This window comes from Ambystoma mexicanum, chromosome 12 (assembly GCF_040938575.1).
Source record: "Ambystoma mexicanum isolate Mex_15411 chromosome 12, UKY_AmexF1_1, whole genome shotgun sequence".
NCBI classification, from domain to species: Eukaryota; Metazoa; Chordata; class Amphibia; order Caudata; family Ambystomatidae; genus Ambystoma; species Ambystoma mexicanum.
The window spans coordinates 257926048-257941302 of NC_090936.1; the positions used below are offsets into that span (position 1 = coordinate 257926048).

Genomic DNA, 15255 nt, shown 5'->3' on the forward strand with positions numbered 1-15255 from the left:
CACAGTGCTACGTGCCCATGTAAAGATCCCTGCAGCGATGCCAAAGCAAAGTGGTGAGACTTTACAGGCGTATGGAATCCCCCTCGAACATCAGGGGTCTTTTAGGAGGATAAAACACCCCTGACATGACAGACATACCCATACGAATTATCAACCAAGGACGGGGAACACAAACTGGAATCATTGTCACCCCATGTAGGAAAGGGGTGGAGCTTAGTCCACTTTTTGAGACTCTCCTCTGTGCATACACACCCTTTGGAGGGGAGGCCAGTAAAGATTGGCCAGGGAGAGATGACCATTCCCCAAAGGGGGTTGGCAATGTTAACAGGATACCGGAAACAGGAAGAGTGGCTTTACCGGGTGATGTCAGACGTGGAGGACAACCAGGAGATCATCAAGAGGAAGGAGTGGCAGCTTAAGGCGGGGATTGTTGGGGCAGGTGAGGTATTGGCCTTGGGGCAAAAGTGATTCTGCTGCCTGAGTGTTTGTGTATCGAGTGAATGGAGTAAGCTAGTGTAAGGAGTGAGCAAGAAGTTAATGAAACTGAATGACAGAAGGGTGTTTTTTGTATTAGTAAGGGAGTGGAGTGGAGTAGCCAGGTGCAGAAAGGAGTAGCTGGGAGGACAGTAGCAAGAGGGGGGGTTGTGGAGTGGGAGGAGTGGTAACATCAAAGGGTGGAGGCCGGATGTGGGAAGAGTGAAACATCAGAGGGACGGAGGATTAGTGGGAAGAGCGATTTGGAGGGTGTGTTAGTAAGAGTAGCACAGTGGCAGTTAGGGGCCTGGATACAAGAGGGTAAGTATAAGGCCCTCTCACTGTCACAATTGGAACTGTAACATTTGGCTAGTATAGTTGGGAAGTCTATGAAGGAGATTTGATATCCTGCATTTAGGGAACCATCTTAAGCCACAGCCAGAAATTAAGACTGTAGAGGTATTCATTGGTATGAGTTATGGATGTCCGGGTTAGGGAGGAAACTGATCAGGAGACTAGAGAGAGGGGGGGAGCACAACATATTAATAAAAACCAAAATGAGGACTAGTGGCTACACCACTTCCTCAACCACTACACTTTTACAAGCCAACACTGATCCCAATCATAAAGATCAAACAGGCTTAGCTAGAGATCTGCCTGCTTCACATTTTATGGTAACATGGGTATATATATATATATATATATATATATATATATATATATATATATATATATATATATATATATATATATATATATATATAATTTCATTGGATAAACCAATATAGAAATAATTAACCCTACAAAAACCTACCCAAATAAACGAGAACAGAGAATATGCAAATATAGAAATATGCAGCACACTGGGTAATGAAAACTATGGTAAAAAGGCAATAAACAACGACATAGTTCAAATGGCTATGTTGTTCATTAAAAAAATGGTGCAAAAAAACCCTAACCAGTCGGTTCTATATTGAAATAACAAAGCAGATAATATGCTGAAGCGGAAAGCTGTGCATAATGAAAATCCCGACTGACAATTCAACTGACATTTGTTCCCCGCTTTCCATATAATGGAAGCAGGGAACACCCCTGTAACCCCAAATCCATAATACCAAACAACGCGAGTGGGGAAAAACCCTGCTCCTCTTGTTTAGAATCATGGTATTTGTGATTTTTGTCCATTTCAAATGCACACTAAACGTGAAAGATTAAAGAATATCGAGGCTTAATACCACATAATAGAAATATGCCAGTCACAAGTCCAAAGGTACCATGTACATTTATTAACAGGCAACTGTCTGTCTCTCAACACCCTGCAATGTGTGCATTATATAGTATTTATATACATTTTCCACAATCCCAGGCACATCGTCCAGCCCCTCTTCGTGTAATATATTTACCTAGAGTTCATGGCCTATCCGCATGACTAAGTCATGCTTAACCATCTTTTAGTAGTTTGTTGTTTTCCTTTAAACATTTCATATGTTTTCCAAATATAAGGCACAAAGGTAACATTCCTTATGTTGCTGGCTTATATTTGTCTATCATTTGTTCTTGAGTTTAAAGTCAAATTAGTTTCAAGGAGCGAAAACCAAGATTTCTGCAAGAAGAGCACGTTCAACTATTCATCATTCTACTTTGCTGTTTGAATGGAGAAGGCACTATTGGAACAGATGGTATCTAAATTACTGATTAGTACAGCTTTTGTTTAACTCCAAGGTTTCTCAGTGCAGGACAAACAATCCACTTTAGCAGCTTCATCATTCTTATCTACGTTGACATCATGGATACAGTACAATGCTCATTTTGCTCTGATGCAGCCAAAACACAATTTTAAACAGGGGACAGAAAGCAAGAGGCAATCAAAATGGCGGATAACTCAAAATGGCAGTGTATTCAGCCTGTTTCAGGTTAATTCAATGTGATATTACATTGCAATGCGAATGTACTTAGGCCAATGTTTACTATCAAGCGGTATTCATGCAAAATATACTTTTACAAACATGCATTCTGCATTGTGTGTGTGTGCTTTTTTCGGGCAACAGCAACCAGTCAAGTGAGCAAAGGTTGATATGGGTGAAACCTATAGGTCCACTATTCTTGTGTGATTTGATTCTGTTGAGCTGGGTTTGGGCTGTGCTTGGTGTGGGTCGACCCAGGTTCAGATGCAGTGGGTAATTCTGGGTAAAGGGGCAAGCTGCCATCTAGTTGGTTTGACTCAGAAGGTCGATGTGGTTAGACTGCAGCTTTCGGGGCATGCAGGTCAGATTGGGAGTCAAGTCACTGGGCAGTCAAGGATGAGGCAGGTCAGACAGGGAAAGGAGAAAAAGCTGGGAAAGACAACGGGAGACAAACAGACCGCAAAACCAGCTGAAACAAAGGTGCAGGCACCCGAGTGTGTTGTCGCACTCCAGAATGGGCCAGCTGGAATATGAAGTGCACTGCTATCACAACAAGGCTGTTGGATTATGGTGCATTTCCATGGAAATGTAGGCATGCTGATGTCCGCGATGAGACGGTCTGCCCCTGTGTGGAACATCATAGCGCCATTCTGAGTTGCTGTGCCACATGGGCAGCATCCTTCCATGTTAAGCGTCAACCTGCTGACAGTCTGGATGCTGTGTGCCACTCCTGTTGTGTGGAGCACCCACCACCACAGATACAGGTGCAAGCTTGTGGCAGGTAAAGAAGCAAACTGAGAGTGCAAGGCAGTCTCTTCGATTAGAGTGCGGTGAACACTCTGAAAATGCTGTTCAATGTAGCAGAACAGGGGGGAATTTGCTAATCTGGTCCCTCCAGATGCTGAGACACCCACTTTAGCACAGGACGAGTCCTTTCTGGTTCTGCTCTCCCAGTCTAGGAATGATTGTTGCAGAGTTGCAGGTCCTGGTCCTCCGCAAAAGTCACCCCCCAGTATGCCCAGGTAGTGGGAAACCTTGCCACTTCCCAGGACTTCTCATTCTACACCTGAGTGGTTGAGGGATTTAGAAAGATCAGCTCTCCCAAAAGCCATTCAAAATAATTCTACCTTATGTGTTTGTCCAAGAGTGAATCAAAAGAGTGGGCTACCCTGTGTTTTAAAGGCATACGTCCACAGGTAAGTTGACTGCAGCAAGCCTGTTTTTCGAGGTTCAATTCCTATGCTTGACACAAGTGCTCTTTGCCTTCTGGCATCATACCCAGGGTGCTTTGTGCTAAAGAAAGTGCAGGAGACAGGAAGAAAAAGTGCTAAAGAAAGAAACAAGATTGTGGAATCCTCCTCCAGCTATGCTGCACTCTTGCTTACACTAACCCTGCCTCTTCCCTTGTCAAAGGCCCATATGGTATGCACCATCCTAGTGTGAGGCTAGTCCTTTTGGGGTGGGTGAGCCCTTTGATTCATGTTTCCCAGAACAGCGCCTACTTGGGAGGCTGTCTTGCTGGAGGCAGGGTTTAGTCAACCTTATAAAGGATCAAAGGATCAGTCTTCTGCCCTGCCAGTTGGATAGTAACTGTCAAAGGTAGGTGGTTTGGGAACAGAGGTGAGTATCTTAAATGCAGCCCCCGCACTCTTGTGGCTCAGCTGTCACTGCAGCTGTCAAAAGAGCACTTGTGACCTGAACCTGCTCTGTGCCACTGGAGAACAGGAACTTCAGATTAAGGATACTGTTTCACTAGGGCACAAGTGTACACTATATTTTTTGCATGGAGCTTGCCGAAAGTGGGGACTGGCTAGCAGGGATTCCTTTCTGAGATAGAATTACCTACATCATTTTATTAAAAATCAAAAAATGTGGAGCTTCACCCTTTACAGATCGCAATCTACACAAACTGTCACTGAGACTTGGGGTGATTTGTGTGCCATCTGTGAAAGGCCCGCTCAATCCTTTTCTTACACACCGCTGTACTACTTAGCCTGGTGTTCTATCTTTTCTCCTTCTTCCTTCCACCCTCTTCCCCTTCTTCCTCCCTCCTTTATTTTTCCCTCTATCCCCCTGATGTTCTCTCACTCTCTACTCCCCTCTGCTCTTCTTCCCTCTCCACACTAGTACTACTCTGACCACTATTACTCGCCGGTCTACTACTCTCACCACTACTCTTCCTCCCTCTTCACACTACTCTCTCCTCCCAGCACAACTACCTCTCTCCACCCACAACATCTCCACAATACCCCACCTTTTACTTGTTCAGTCACATTCTAGTCTCACTCACCCACAACAAAGCTCTCTCACCAACCACTACCTCACCTTCTGCACCCCTTTAGCAATCCATATGCACCATAATTCCTCCACTTGGTCTTTTGGTCCTCCTTCTCTTCCCTTGACCTCACCCGAACAACCCACACCTTCCTGTTCACTGTGCCCCTTTCAATGCTCCCCATTTCCCCTCCATTGCTCTCTCTTTCACCTTGTTCTATAGGCCAGCAACTAGGTTCCCATCCCCAGGGGAGGTGTTACAGGTGAAAAAACACATAGAAGGGGTCTTAAACCCTGCCCCTTTCTCCTACATGGGTGTACAGGTTTTAGGAAATTGCCTGCTGCATTTACAATGCCCCAGTTCATTTGAGGGTTTTTCTGAGTTTTGTTTATCCTGGTTTGCTTTGGGGGCCTGCTCTGTGGCCCGGTCACAAGAAGGACATTATCTCAGTGATTTCTGAATGGTGTGCAAAAACCGCTGGCACACAGAGTGAACTGCTCCACAAACTCACTTGAGTTATATCCTTAATTCTGCTCTGTGTCCATTAGCGTATTGGACCAGCTGGCGTTTTGCCCAGGCTGCTCAGACACGGCAGCTCTCTACTCTCTCTGCCACGGTGAGCTTGCTTGCGCTTTCTCACACTGCTTGGCTTGCTGGATTTTCTAGTACTATCGGATAAAAAAAAGAGACTGGGCAGCATTGTGCAATACAGGCATGGGACACTGAAATGTTATATTTAATTCATGCACGCACGCACAAGTAGATGTGACAGGGACTGGGGCTCTCTAGATTCCAAACCCTGTCCTGGGGACAGTACTGGCTCTGGAGAAAACCTTGTTATGTCCCCTACCACAAGCTGGCTAGCCTCCCCATTCCTGCTTAACAGGGTCCAGTCCCGGCCCTTCACAAGTTGAAGTACACACAAGTGGATAAAACTCCTGTATAATCTGGGAGACTGGATTCACGTAAGTGAGTATATGCATGCACATATCTGTGCACACAATGATTTTACTGTTTTTTTATGTGCTGAATGCACATGGGAGGTATTTGGGGGATGGGGACTGGGAAAGTTAGAGGCACTTTAAGTCCAAGATTTTCTCTAATTCCGCTGTGCCTAATCTCCTCAGTCACTAACCAGCTGCAAGAGCTTGCACAACGTTGTTGGATCTTTTTAGGCAACTTTAAGAAATCGCCCGACTAAAATGGAAACACTTGGTTTGACAAGACCATTTTTACTTTTCTTTATATTTCTAGCATTCAAACTTAGGCAGAATTGTTAAGGGTTTCCATTGGTTGGTCAAGCATGCCACTGCAAATGCACTCATGGCTGTGCGATTGACTATACTTGGTGAAGGATATCATTACCTTGCACATTGAGTCTGCCCCATCTTTACCTTTGTGAATCTTGGACTTGTGAAGTGAAATTGTAGGCTAAGCGGCAAAAAGGCCAAAGTGTTGTACCATCTCTACATTCATTGTGAGAATCCTGAGGGTATTAGGACTTCTAAAACCAGTGGATCCTTTTCTCGGGTGGCCAGGGAAAAGGCCATCGCTCTTGGATCTGGACCCTGGGGGTGGAGAAACAAGGGAGGATCACCTGAGTGCAGAGTCCTTGGAGATTGGGATTGGGGTACCCACATTTGAGACATGGTATCCCCTTTTCATATTAATGACAATCTAACCCTTCCACAACTGTTATGGGTTAATACAAGACCTCTCCACTAATTTCTTCACATTTGACATTTAAAAGGACGAGGAAGAGGAGACCGAGAGTAATACACATGACACCTTCCTTATACTACTTTGGTACTGGTACGAAGAAGATGCCTCCTGGGAGTCAGGCATGTCCCTTTAATCATGGTCAGGCATACCTTAGTAAGGACACACACCTGCAATCTGTTAATGGGTTGAAGGTGTGTAAAATGAGGGTCAGAGAACCAGAGAGGAGAGCAACAAGGAGGCTGCGTGGTAGAGAATAGCAGAGGACCACTTTTTGTGTGAAGACGGCCGTGGTAGGACTGGAGCAGGAGCCAGGTCACTGGCAGAGACCCCAGGGAGCTTGTGGGGCCCAAGACAAGTGTGCCATATCCTGGTCACATTTGTGAGACCCTCCTGCACAGTGCGCGAGCAGATGGAGTTATAGCAAATAGAGGAGACGGAGGAAGCCGTCCATGTCCGGAGAGAAGCCTCTCCAATTGCTGGCATGCAGAGAACAATGCCCGGCAGGAGAAGGCCCGCTGGCCTTGTGAGAAGAGAAGAGCTGTGGGTGCCAACGGAGGGAGCTGCAATCAGCGGTGAGTGTCACGGTGAACGCTTGGGCAATGCAGCGCTCTTAATAGACCAGGAATGCGTAGCGGTCTGTGAAACCAAGTTCAAGCAATGCTTATTGAATACCGAACCAAACAAAAACTCGAAACTACATATAACGAATGCATCATAAATCCAAACTATATGAAAACTTAGTTAAGCACAACGAATACATCGTAATTATCTAATATAATTAAAACTTATAAATTAAACCTAATGACTGCAATTTAAACACTGAACTGAATGAAAAGGTGAAATTAAACATAACAGAAATATATTGAATATCGAACTGAATGACACCTTAAAGTTAAATATATGGAATATTGAATACACTAAAAACGTTATGAGCAAAGTAAATCTTAAAGGACAAACAGTGCCCATGTGAAAATAAACCACAGAAAGGGCATAAGTGTGAAACAGTGCCACAGAAGGTGGGATGTGAATAAAACCCCACAAAGGTGAACTTATGAGTGAATGCAATGCAGCACGGCCTCAGACTTGCAAGAGGTGTGTGACACATGATGGCAGAATCAAGAGGTTGATAAGGAGAAACCATAGTAGTGTACTTTTGCACATAAAGCCAAGAGGCCAACAAAGTGCAATTAAATGAGTGACTTGGTACACAGGGGCAGGAGCTGAAAAATCTGTGTGACCTGAGAATCGAGGGATCCTGGTTGCATGACTTGTGATAGGTGGACCATGTGGTCTGACAACTGCACCTAGACCAGTGGGCCCCGAATGAGAACTCAACGACATTGTGAAACACATCAAGAATAAGCCTTGTGAGCGAACTGATGAAAAGGAGGGACAGGTTGACCTTGAGTTAAGTTACACTTTTGAAAAGACTGAAATTAACTCAGCAGAGTTAGTCGTGAGGAAGGAAGCCTGAGACTTAAGTAACTGCACATGTTGTCTTGAGGGCGGAGCCTAAAGACCCCTTTGCTTTGTGAACTGTGTTGCTTGGAGCTTGGTGAAGGGAACCCCGAGAACTATTTGGAACTGTTACAATGAACGTGAGAAAGGTAATCTTGAGACATTTTGTGGAACTTTCTTGCACTTGTGGAAGGGGAGCTGGAAGAAACCTGGAAGAAGCTCATTACTTTATGTTGAACACTGTTTATTTTGTTAGTAACATCCTTACACATTGGTTACCTTTAGTTGTGAGGGCAAGGATAGGTTTTGGACACATACTGACTTTTACGTTCAACTCTTTTACTCAGACTACTTAGTTTTACTCTGGTAGGGAAAATCCCACCTTAGTATAAGGCAAGTAAGGCCTTCTGCCATCCTGACATTTAAGTTAATAAACATCCTTTGTTTAGGTTTTATGTCTAATGTTGTTTGTGTCTTCAAGATGCTTTCATACCATATATTGTTGTGACACTACCCTTGTAATTTTTGCCTATGCCTGTTGCCTGTCTATTCCTAAAGCAACCATATGGTAACGTGCTGGTTCTTTGTAAAACTCTGAGCTAAATGCATAGATGTGTGGTGGAAAAGTCCTCATTGATGGCACCCTGTCAGAAATGTGCTGTGCATGCCTATGTTCAGTAGTGGTGTTAAGAGAAATTTACTTTGTGTTTCATGATCCTACAAACAAGAGTGTTTACAGTGATTTACTGAGACTGTCCTCATCCAGTGTTGTCCAATTTGTATCTCTCACTGCTTTAGCACCACCTAGTGAGGTTAATTATTAATCTTGTGTGCATAGAGTGAGAGGGAGGACATCAAGGTAACCCCACTATTGATTTTAGCTCTTAGATTGTACCTTAGCAGCACCATTTGGTTTAGCATATTTGTGGTGCTTTACTACCAGATGGAGGGAGCCAAGGCTATTGATTTAGATACGGTTGCATGCCACATCCCACTTAAGTGCTTGCATGCCACATCCCACTTAAGTGCTCTCTGAAAGGTACCGGGTAGGGGTTGTCTGAAGGAGAGTCAATAAACTAAACTCTTACTTCATTTCCGTTCTATCCTGCTGGACGCCTCCCCAGTCTATGGTCCGGGAAGAAGACTGTGCACCTGAAGTTGTCCCTTGCTTGCTTCCTTAAACTGTCACTAAAATATGTACTTATTTCCTGATCCGTGTCCTTATGTGGTGATAAACAGTATGATGTGATTTTATGTTAGGTGATTGGGTCTTGCAGAGCTCATGTCTTTTGAATGACCTGCTGCTCTTTAATGATACTACACTGCAGATATGTATGTCATGCAACAAGAACAGTGGGCTTTAGGTTCATAATATTTACATGAAAATATGCATGTATGTGTATTGTAATTCTAACTTTTGTTTCTCATTTCAGCGATTGCACACTGGGTAACCATGAGACTATTCAGAAGACAAACAGTGACGTTCACCTTCGGCTTCATAAAGAAAGCAACTTGAACCCTTGTCTTGCGCGAACGGTAGGTTGACTCGTCCGTATTCTGATTATGGACATTGCTGTCTTGTAATCCTCCTCTTACTTGCATCTGCATTTCTCTCACTCATGAATTATGTGACTGTAAATGCACAAAGTTTTTTCTTGTCTTGGGGGGTCATATCAGCCTTTTTACTCGGTTTTGATTGCTGATTTTACCTACTTTTTTATATCTCTAAAGGAACTGTTAAGAATAAGCATTTCTTGCAACTTTACCTTTAAGCTTTGGCTATTGGTTGGTGCTTAAGTGCCACATATAAGCTGAAACTATTGCATTGAAATACATCTAAGAGGCAGATGAAATGTGAGGGGTGACACAGCTTGTTGGTGTTTGGTTACATAGCCACATATTTACGGGCCATGGCCATTCTAATCTTTATGGCCTTTCCCACCTACTACCTTCTCTCCACGACATAAACACCATCCTCCTGTGATCTCTTTGAGCTATCATTTTCAAGCAGTAACATCAAACTGTGTGGTGCTAGTGTTAGTTCAAAGCAGCCTTCCAAAAGTGAATGGCTTAATTGCAGCTATAAAGGCAATACTGATGTAGTTGGTGTCTTTACTAGCGTGCCTTTTGCCACTTTTTAAGCAGTATGCGTGTCCTTGCACCAAAGATCTGCTTTAAATGCACACGGGCAAAGCCAACAATTTGACTTGTGCTTGGCATTGGATAGGCATTTGCTTTACACGATCATATGCCCAGGTAATCGAACGATTGTACAGTTGTTACCATCTTATATCCAGGCAGTATCCTTACTGCTTTGCCTCGCAAACACTTATGCAGTGCCTTCACAAATACCAAAACTGACGGGTCTGCCAATGCTTCTTTAAATTAAAATTGGGTTTATTGACACACGCAAATAAGCACTAAAGAAATTCAGTTGAGGTAAATGCTTTTTATACTTAATTATTCAGGTTATTAACGCTTTGATAACTTTGGCCCAGCTCATCTCCGGTATGGAATCGAATCCCGGGCCGGAATTCGGTAGAAATGTGGGGCACGATGCCAGCTCAAAACAGCACCAGAACATGCATTGTGTGAGATGTGTTTCACGTCAGCGGCCAAGTCACAACTACTGCTCTTAGGGAGATTGGGTACACTCTGGGCGATTAAGTCGCCGTATAAAAGGACCAGGTCACTTCCACTTTACTTTTGAGTGTTTTGTTTACCTGTAAAACAAGGAGTGTAGGGGGTATGCCACAACTTGTGTTTAAGAGGAATTTGTTGAACTGTGGAGAACAGTGGCCTTTCTTAGTGTTTTGGTCTATAGTCCTCGTTTATCCCTAGTCTCTCAAATATAGCTGCCTCTTTATGTTAAAGGTTCTTATACTGCACACTGCTGCCATCTTCATGGTCTCTTGGCATTCTTGCGCTTCTGCAATGCAAGGGGGTGGTGGGGTTAGTTAGTGGGAATGAGCGGGAAAAGAGAGCTTTGATGTGCTGTTGGCAGCATCAGTTCGGAGAAACAGGTCACTGAGCATTGGTGTGTTTTCGGTCGGTAGCCGTCATGTGGTATTGGGGTGATATTGTGTGTGGTTTGGTTTCATGTTGGGTGTTGTGAAGTGGCATGGTTTGTAGTGCTGTAGAGGCATGCTTGTGTTTAGTTTTGCATTTGAGGGTGAGTATGCAGAATGGTGAGTTTTTAGTGTGGTTAGTAGCAATACATTTCCTACCCCCAACAATTCATCTAAGTGCGACACATTAATGGTCCTGACAATCAATCAAAGTGTGCTGTAGCTCCCACCCCTAGCAAACCATCTACGTGTGGTGCATTAATGATCACAGCCATCCACCCAAGTGTGGTGCATTTCCAACCCCCAACAATTCATCCATGTGCAGTACATTTCCTATCCCCAATAATCCATCCAAGAGCAGGGCATTAATGTTCCCAACCATACAACTAAGTGCGCTACATTACTGTTCCCAAACATCCAAGTGTTCTCTATTTCCTCCCCCCAAAAATCCATCTACGTGTGATAAATTTCCTACCCCCAAAAAACGATCCTGGGGGGTGGGAATTAACTATTGACTTTCCTCGTTTTACCCATGCTTTTCCATATAAATATTCAAAATAAATAATTTACCATGTTCCTCTAACTTCTTGTCACCTCAAAATGTGTTAGGAGGAAAAGAAACGAAGCTGTTATGCTGTCTGAATTCCCAGTCCAACTTGTCTGCCCTACTTGACCTTGTGTGGCTTCTTGAATTTATTTCAAATATCTTGGCTTTTACTTAACAAATCCTATATTTTGTGAGCTAGAGCATCCTTCCCGTCTCTCAGTGAACCCTTTACAATTGACTATGTCCCTGTGATTCCATTTGTTTAGCTTTGTCAGTCAATTGTCTTTGATGTTTTTGTCTTGTGGGGTTTTTGTCTGGTGTTAATCCTTCCTTGGAAGGGAATTGAAGTAATGAAACCAGGCAGGGTTTTATATCTGGAAGAGGAGGTGTAAGAGTGATATATGGCGCTGCTCCTGTACTGTAGCAAGATCAGTGTGAGTAGCGAGTATGATAGAGAATTGAACAGTGAGGGCCTAATTGTATCAACAGAGGAAGCTTGCAAAATCCAAAGCTGTGATGATTTAAACCAGCAGACATCGGCTTTACAAAAGCTACAAATTCGAAATACAGCAACACGATTGAACATAATTCTCTGAAGTTATCTTTAACACATCACTGAATAAAATGTGAGTTTGATGCTGTGTAAACAGCATATCATTACATGGACATAGTGAGTTCAACATTGCCATTGACTTTAACAGTGCCCTCCTTCTCTTCCAACCCTCCTTTTTTTTCCTTAGCTCTGAATAAACACAATTATGGTACGTACCCTGGGATCCTGAGCCATAAGCTACATGGGGAAGGAGGGCAGAGCTCATGACCAAATAAACTAGTGGTGCATACAGAATTGTACATGCAAGCAGACCTTTGAAAGGCTGAGAAGGCAGTGTAGTGGTTAGGGGCCACTGAGAAAAAGCAGGATTATAGGCCAGTGAGATATCATTTACTGTGTGGAAAGCCTAACCCGCTCATTTTGTCCAAGGTATATGGAAAATGCTTTATTGAAGGTCCCAAAAATTGGAAAGCGAAGTCAAAGGCAGAAATAACAGCATGGATCGATTAGGCGTTACCACGTGGACCTTTGACCTTTCTTATAAGCGTGCATGTCTTTTAACGTGTGTGCCATTAGTTATACTGTCCTACTGTTGAATGCCAGTGGGCAGGAACACCTCAAGAAATCCACAGAATGGTCAGTGGATGGCACACCGAATTAAATTTGGATAGCTTCAATCTTCATGAGACCGTCATGAGAAATCACTGTTACAAACATGCAATACCGCTTACGAATGCATAATTTATACTGGGGGCTAGGGGAGATCAAAAGCATAACAAAATAATCCATAGCCCCCTACAAACTATACATTTGCCTAAAGGCTACATTTGTACTACTCTTCCCCACATCCAACCTGAAGGGCAAAAGCCGCTTCACACCCTAAACATATATGCAAAAGGTCTGGGAGCCCCTCTACCGAGAACCAACATGGCCAAATAACCTGTTCTCTTGGTAGGTTCCCGGTTGGGGTTGGCTCAGGGGGGTCTACAACCACGTTTTAGGTCACTGTAGCTTTCACAGAGGAGAAATATACATTTGCATATCAGTCTGGTCCCACCCACACAGGCAGTCCAGAACCGAAATGCTAGGCAATTCTCCTCTGCACAAGAATGCCACCAGCAAGCCCAGATGCATGTTCAGCAGTGAGTTGAAGCTGTGCCTCTATAAGCACAGCGAGCAAGGGATTCACATCTGGATTATCCAGGGTCACTTAGGGTGAAACCCCAAGTCCCTAAACATATATGCAAAAGGTCTGGGAGCCCCTCTACCGAGAACAAACACAGCCAGATAACCTGTTCCCTGGCTAGGCTCCCACTGGGAGGGTCTACAACCACGTTTTGGCTCAGTGTACCTTTCACAGAGGAGAAATATCAATTTGCATAGCAGTCTGTTCCCACCCACTTTTGCAGTCCAGAACCTTCACCGCTCCTAACATCGTTTTAAGATTTTTGCAATTAACCATTCTCATGAGAATACTCATGACAATGCCTGGCATTGGTGGGAACAAATGGCAGCTTTTCATTTCCTCAATACACCCTGTGAGCTATATGTAAGATGTTGGTTTCCGGAGCATCACTTCTTACTAGGCAAAATGTAAAAACCGCACCTTTCTTCAATACTGTGTCTTTTAAAGTATTGCACACATTTCCACCAAGCTTTCCAATTTTCGGGGTGCATGGACAAAAAACCTCTTAGGAAAATGGCATACAGATACATCATCTGCGACAAAAACATTAGTAACAGAATTTACACAGTCAATTGATCGTAGGTTTCACCTTAACTCTATGGTGACAGTTGAACCTAATTGTTCAAATTTCCTACAAGATTTGCAGGGCTCGACCCACCAGGTGGTTCATTTTTGCCTGAACCAGTTTGTTACTCACTATTCGAATGTTCTGGCGGTCCATTGTTTTTATTTATTTTGTTATTAAATCTGGGAACTGTGGTCAACCCAAGTGCAGAGATTTGAGATGCCGACGACTCTATAGCTTACTTTTCCAGAAAGCACCATAAATAGTAATAATGCATGAAAACCTGTCAGTATCAGTTAAAAACTTGGCCCTTCACACATGAAACACGCTTGTAATTCCTAGCATACCATACTGCAACTATGTAACTGTTTCAATATCTACCATGCACTTGAGTTATCATGTATCTGCTGCTCTAACCATAGTCAAGAACAGCGCCCAGATGCCTTAGGGTTCGGCGCGCTATACACATTGCTAAATAAATAAATATATTATCATTTTATGATAGCCGACTTTGGAAGTCTTACTTTAGTTCTTGACCACAGCTTCAGGCTATGCTGGCTTTAAAAGACTGGAAGCAAGAGTTAAAGTTCTGAGTGAAGCAAGGGTGGTTAACAAGAGCTGTAACATGTCAGTATATCCAAACCATAAAATGAGAGGCTAAGAGCATTTCCGCTGATGGCCCAGGATGTATGTTTCACTGGGAGAAATGTGTTTGCTCCCTGCACCTGCATGCTCAGGGAGCATGTGTGTTTCCCTTGATGAAAAATCGAAGGCAAACATTGCCTTTCCGGGAATTCAAAGGGCGCCCCTTGAAAAATTAGAGCCTTCTTTCTATTTCCATCATGACTAAATGTCAGGCTGAGGAGTACAGGACGTGTAGAACACCAGAGAAGCCTGATCAGTGAAGAGGAGCAGATGTGGAAATTGGCTGCCTGTGCCTATTGCCCACATTCTAAGTAATCCAGTTGTCCCGAATGCATCTTCCAGTGCTAGGCAATCCTTAATTATCTTTCCCTTTTGTCTATTTCTCATTGATTGTTTCCATGACATGCTACTTATGTATTCATGCCCTGCTCTTTTCTGTATGTCATCACTTTATGAACCATGTATTTCTCTTCTATGTAACCAGCAAGACACACAACCCTCCTGTAACTTGCGTCGTGATACCTCCGGGTTTGGGCGCAGAAACAAATGCAATAAATAAAATAAAAAAATAAATGCTGTCCGTTTCCATTACGTGCTACTGTCAGCAGCTTAAAATACATTATGAAACATTATCACCATACAGAGAGAAAGCTCTAAACCACTGCCATCTTTATTTGTTTCTCCAAAGATTCACACATAGTCAGAGGGTTAAATATATTGAGTTTCTAAAATACGTCCTAAGCAAGTCCTTCTCATGTAGAGTTGCAGTAGTAAATGTGGCAACACTTTCTTTTAAGTGAAATGGTCCATTATGATCACCAGGAAAGTATGATATTGGGAAAGCCATTTAAAAACATT

General features: G+C 43.4%; 1 protein-coding gene across 1 annotated transcript in view; it reads left to right on the forward strand.

The window, feature by feature from the left end:
* Positions 1 to 15255, forward strand: part of PIK3C2G (phosphatidylinositol-4-phosphate 3-kinase catalytic subunit type 2 gamma) — a 3221975-nt gene that overhangs the window by 262403 nt on the left and 2944317 nt on the right. Inside the window, exon 6 of the mRNA XM_069628394.1 lies at positions 9267 to 9369. Within this exon, the coding sequence (XP_069484495.1) occupies positions 9267 to 9369 (103 nt within the window). The remainder of the gene's footprint in view (positions 1 to 9266; positions 9370 to 15255) is intronic.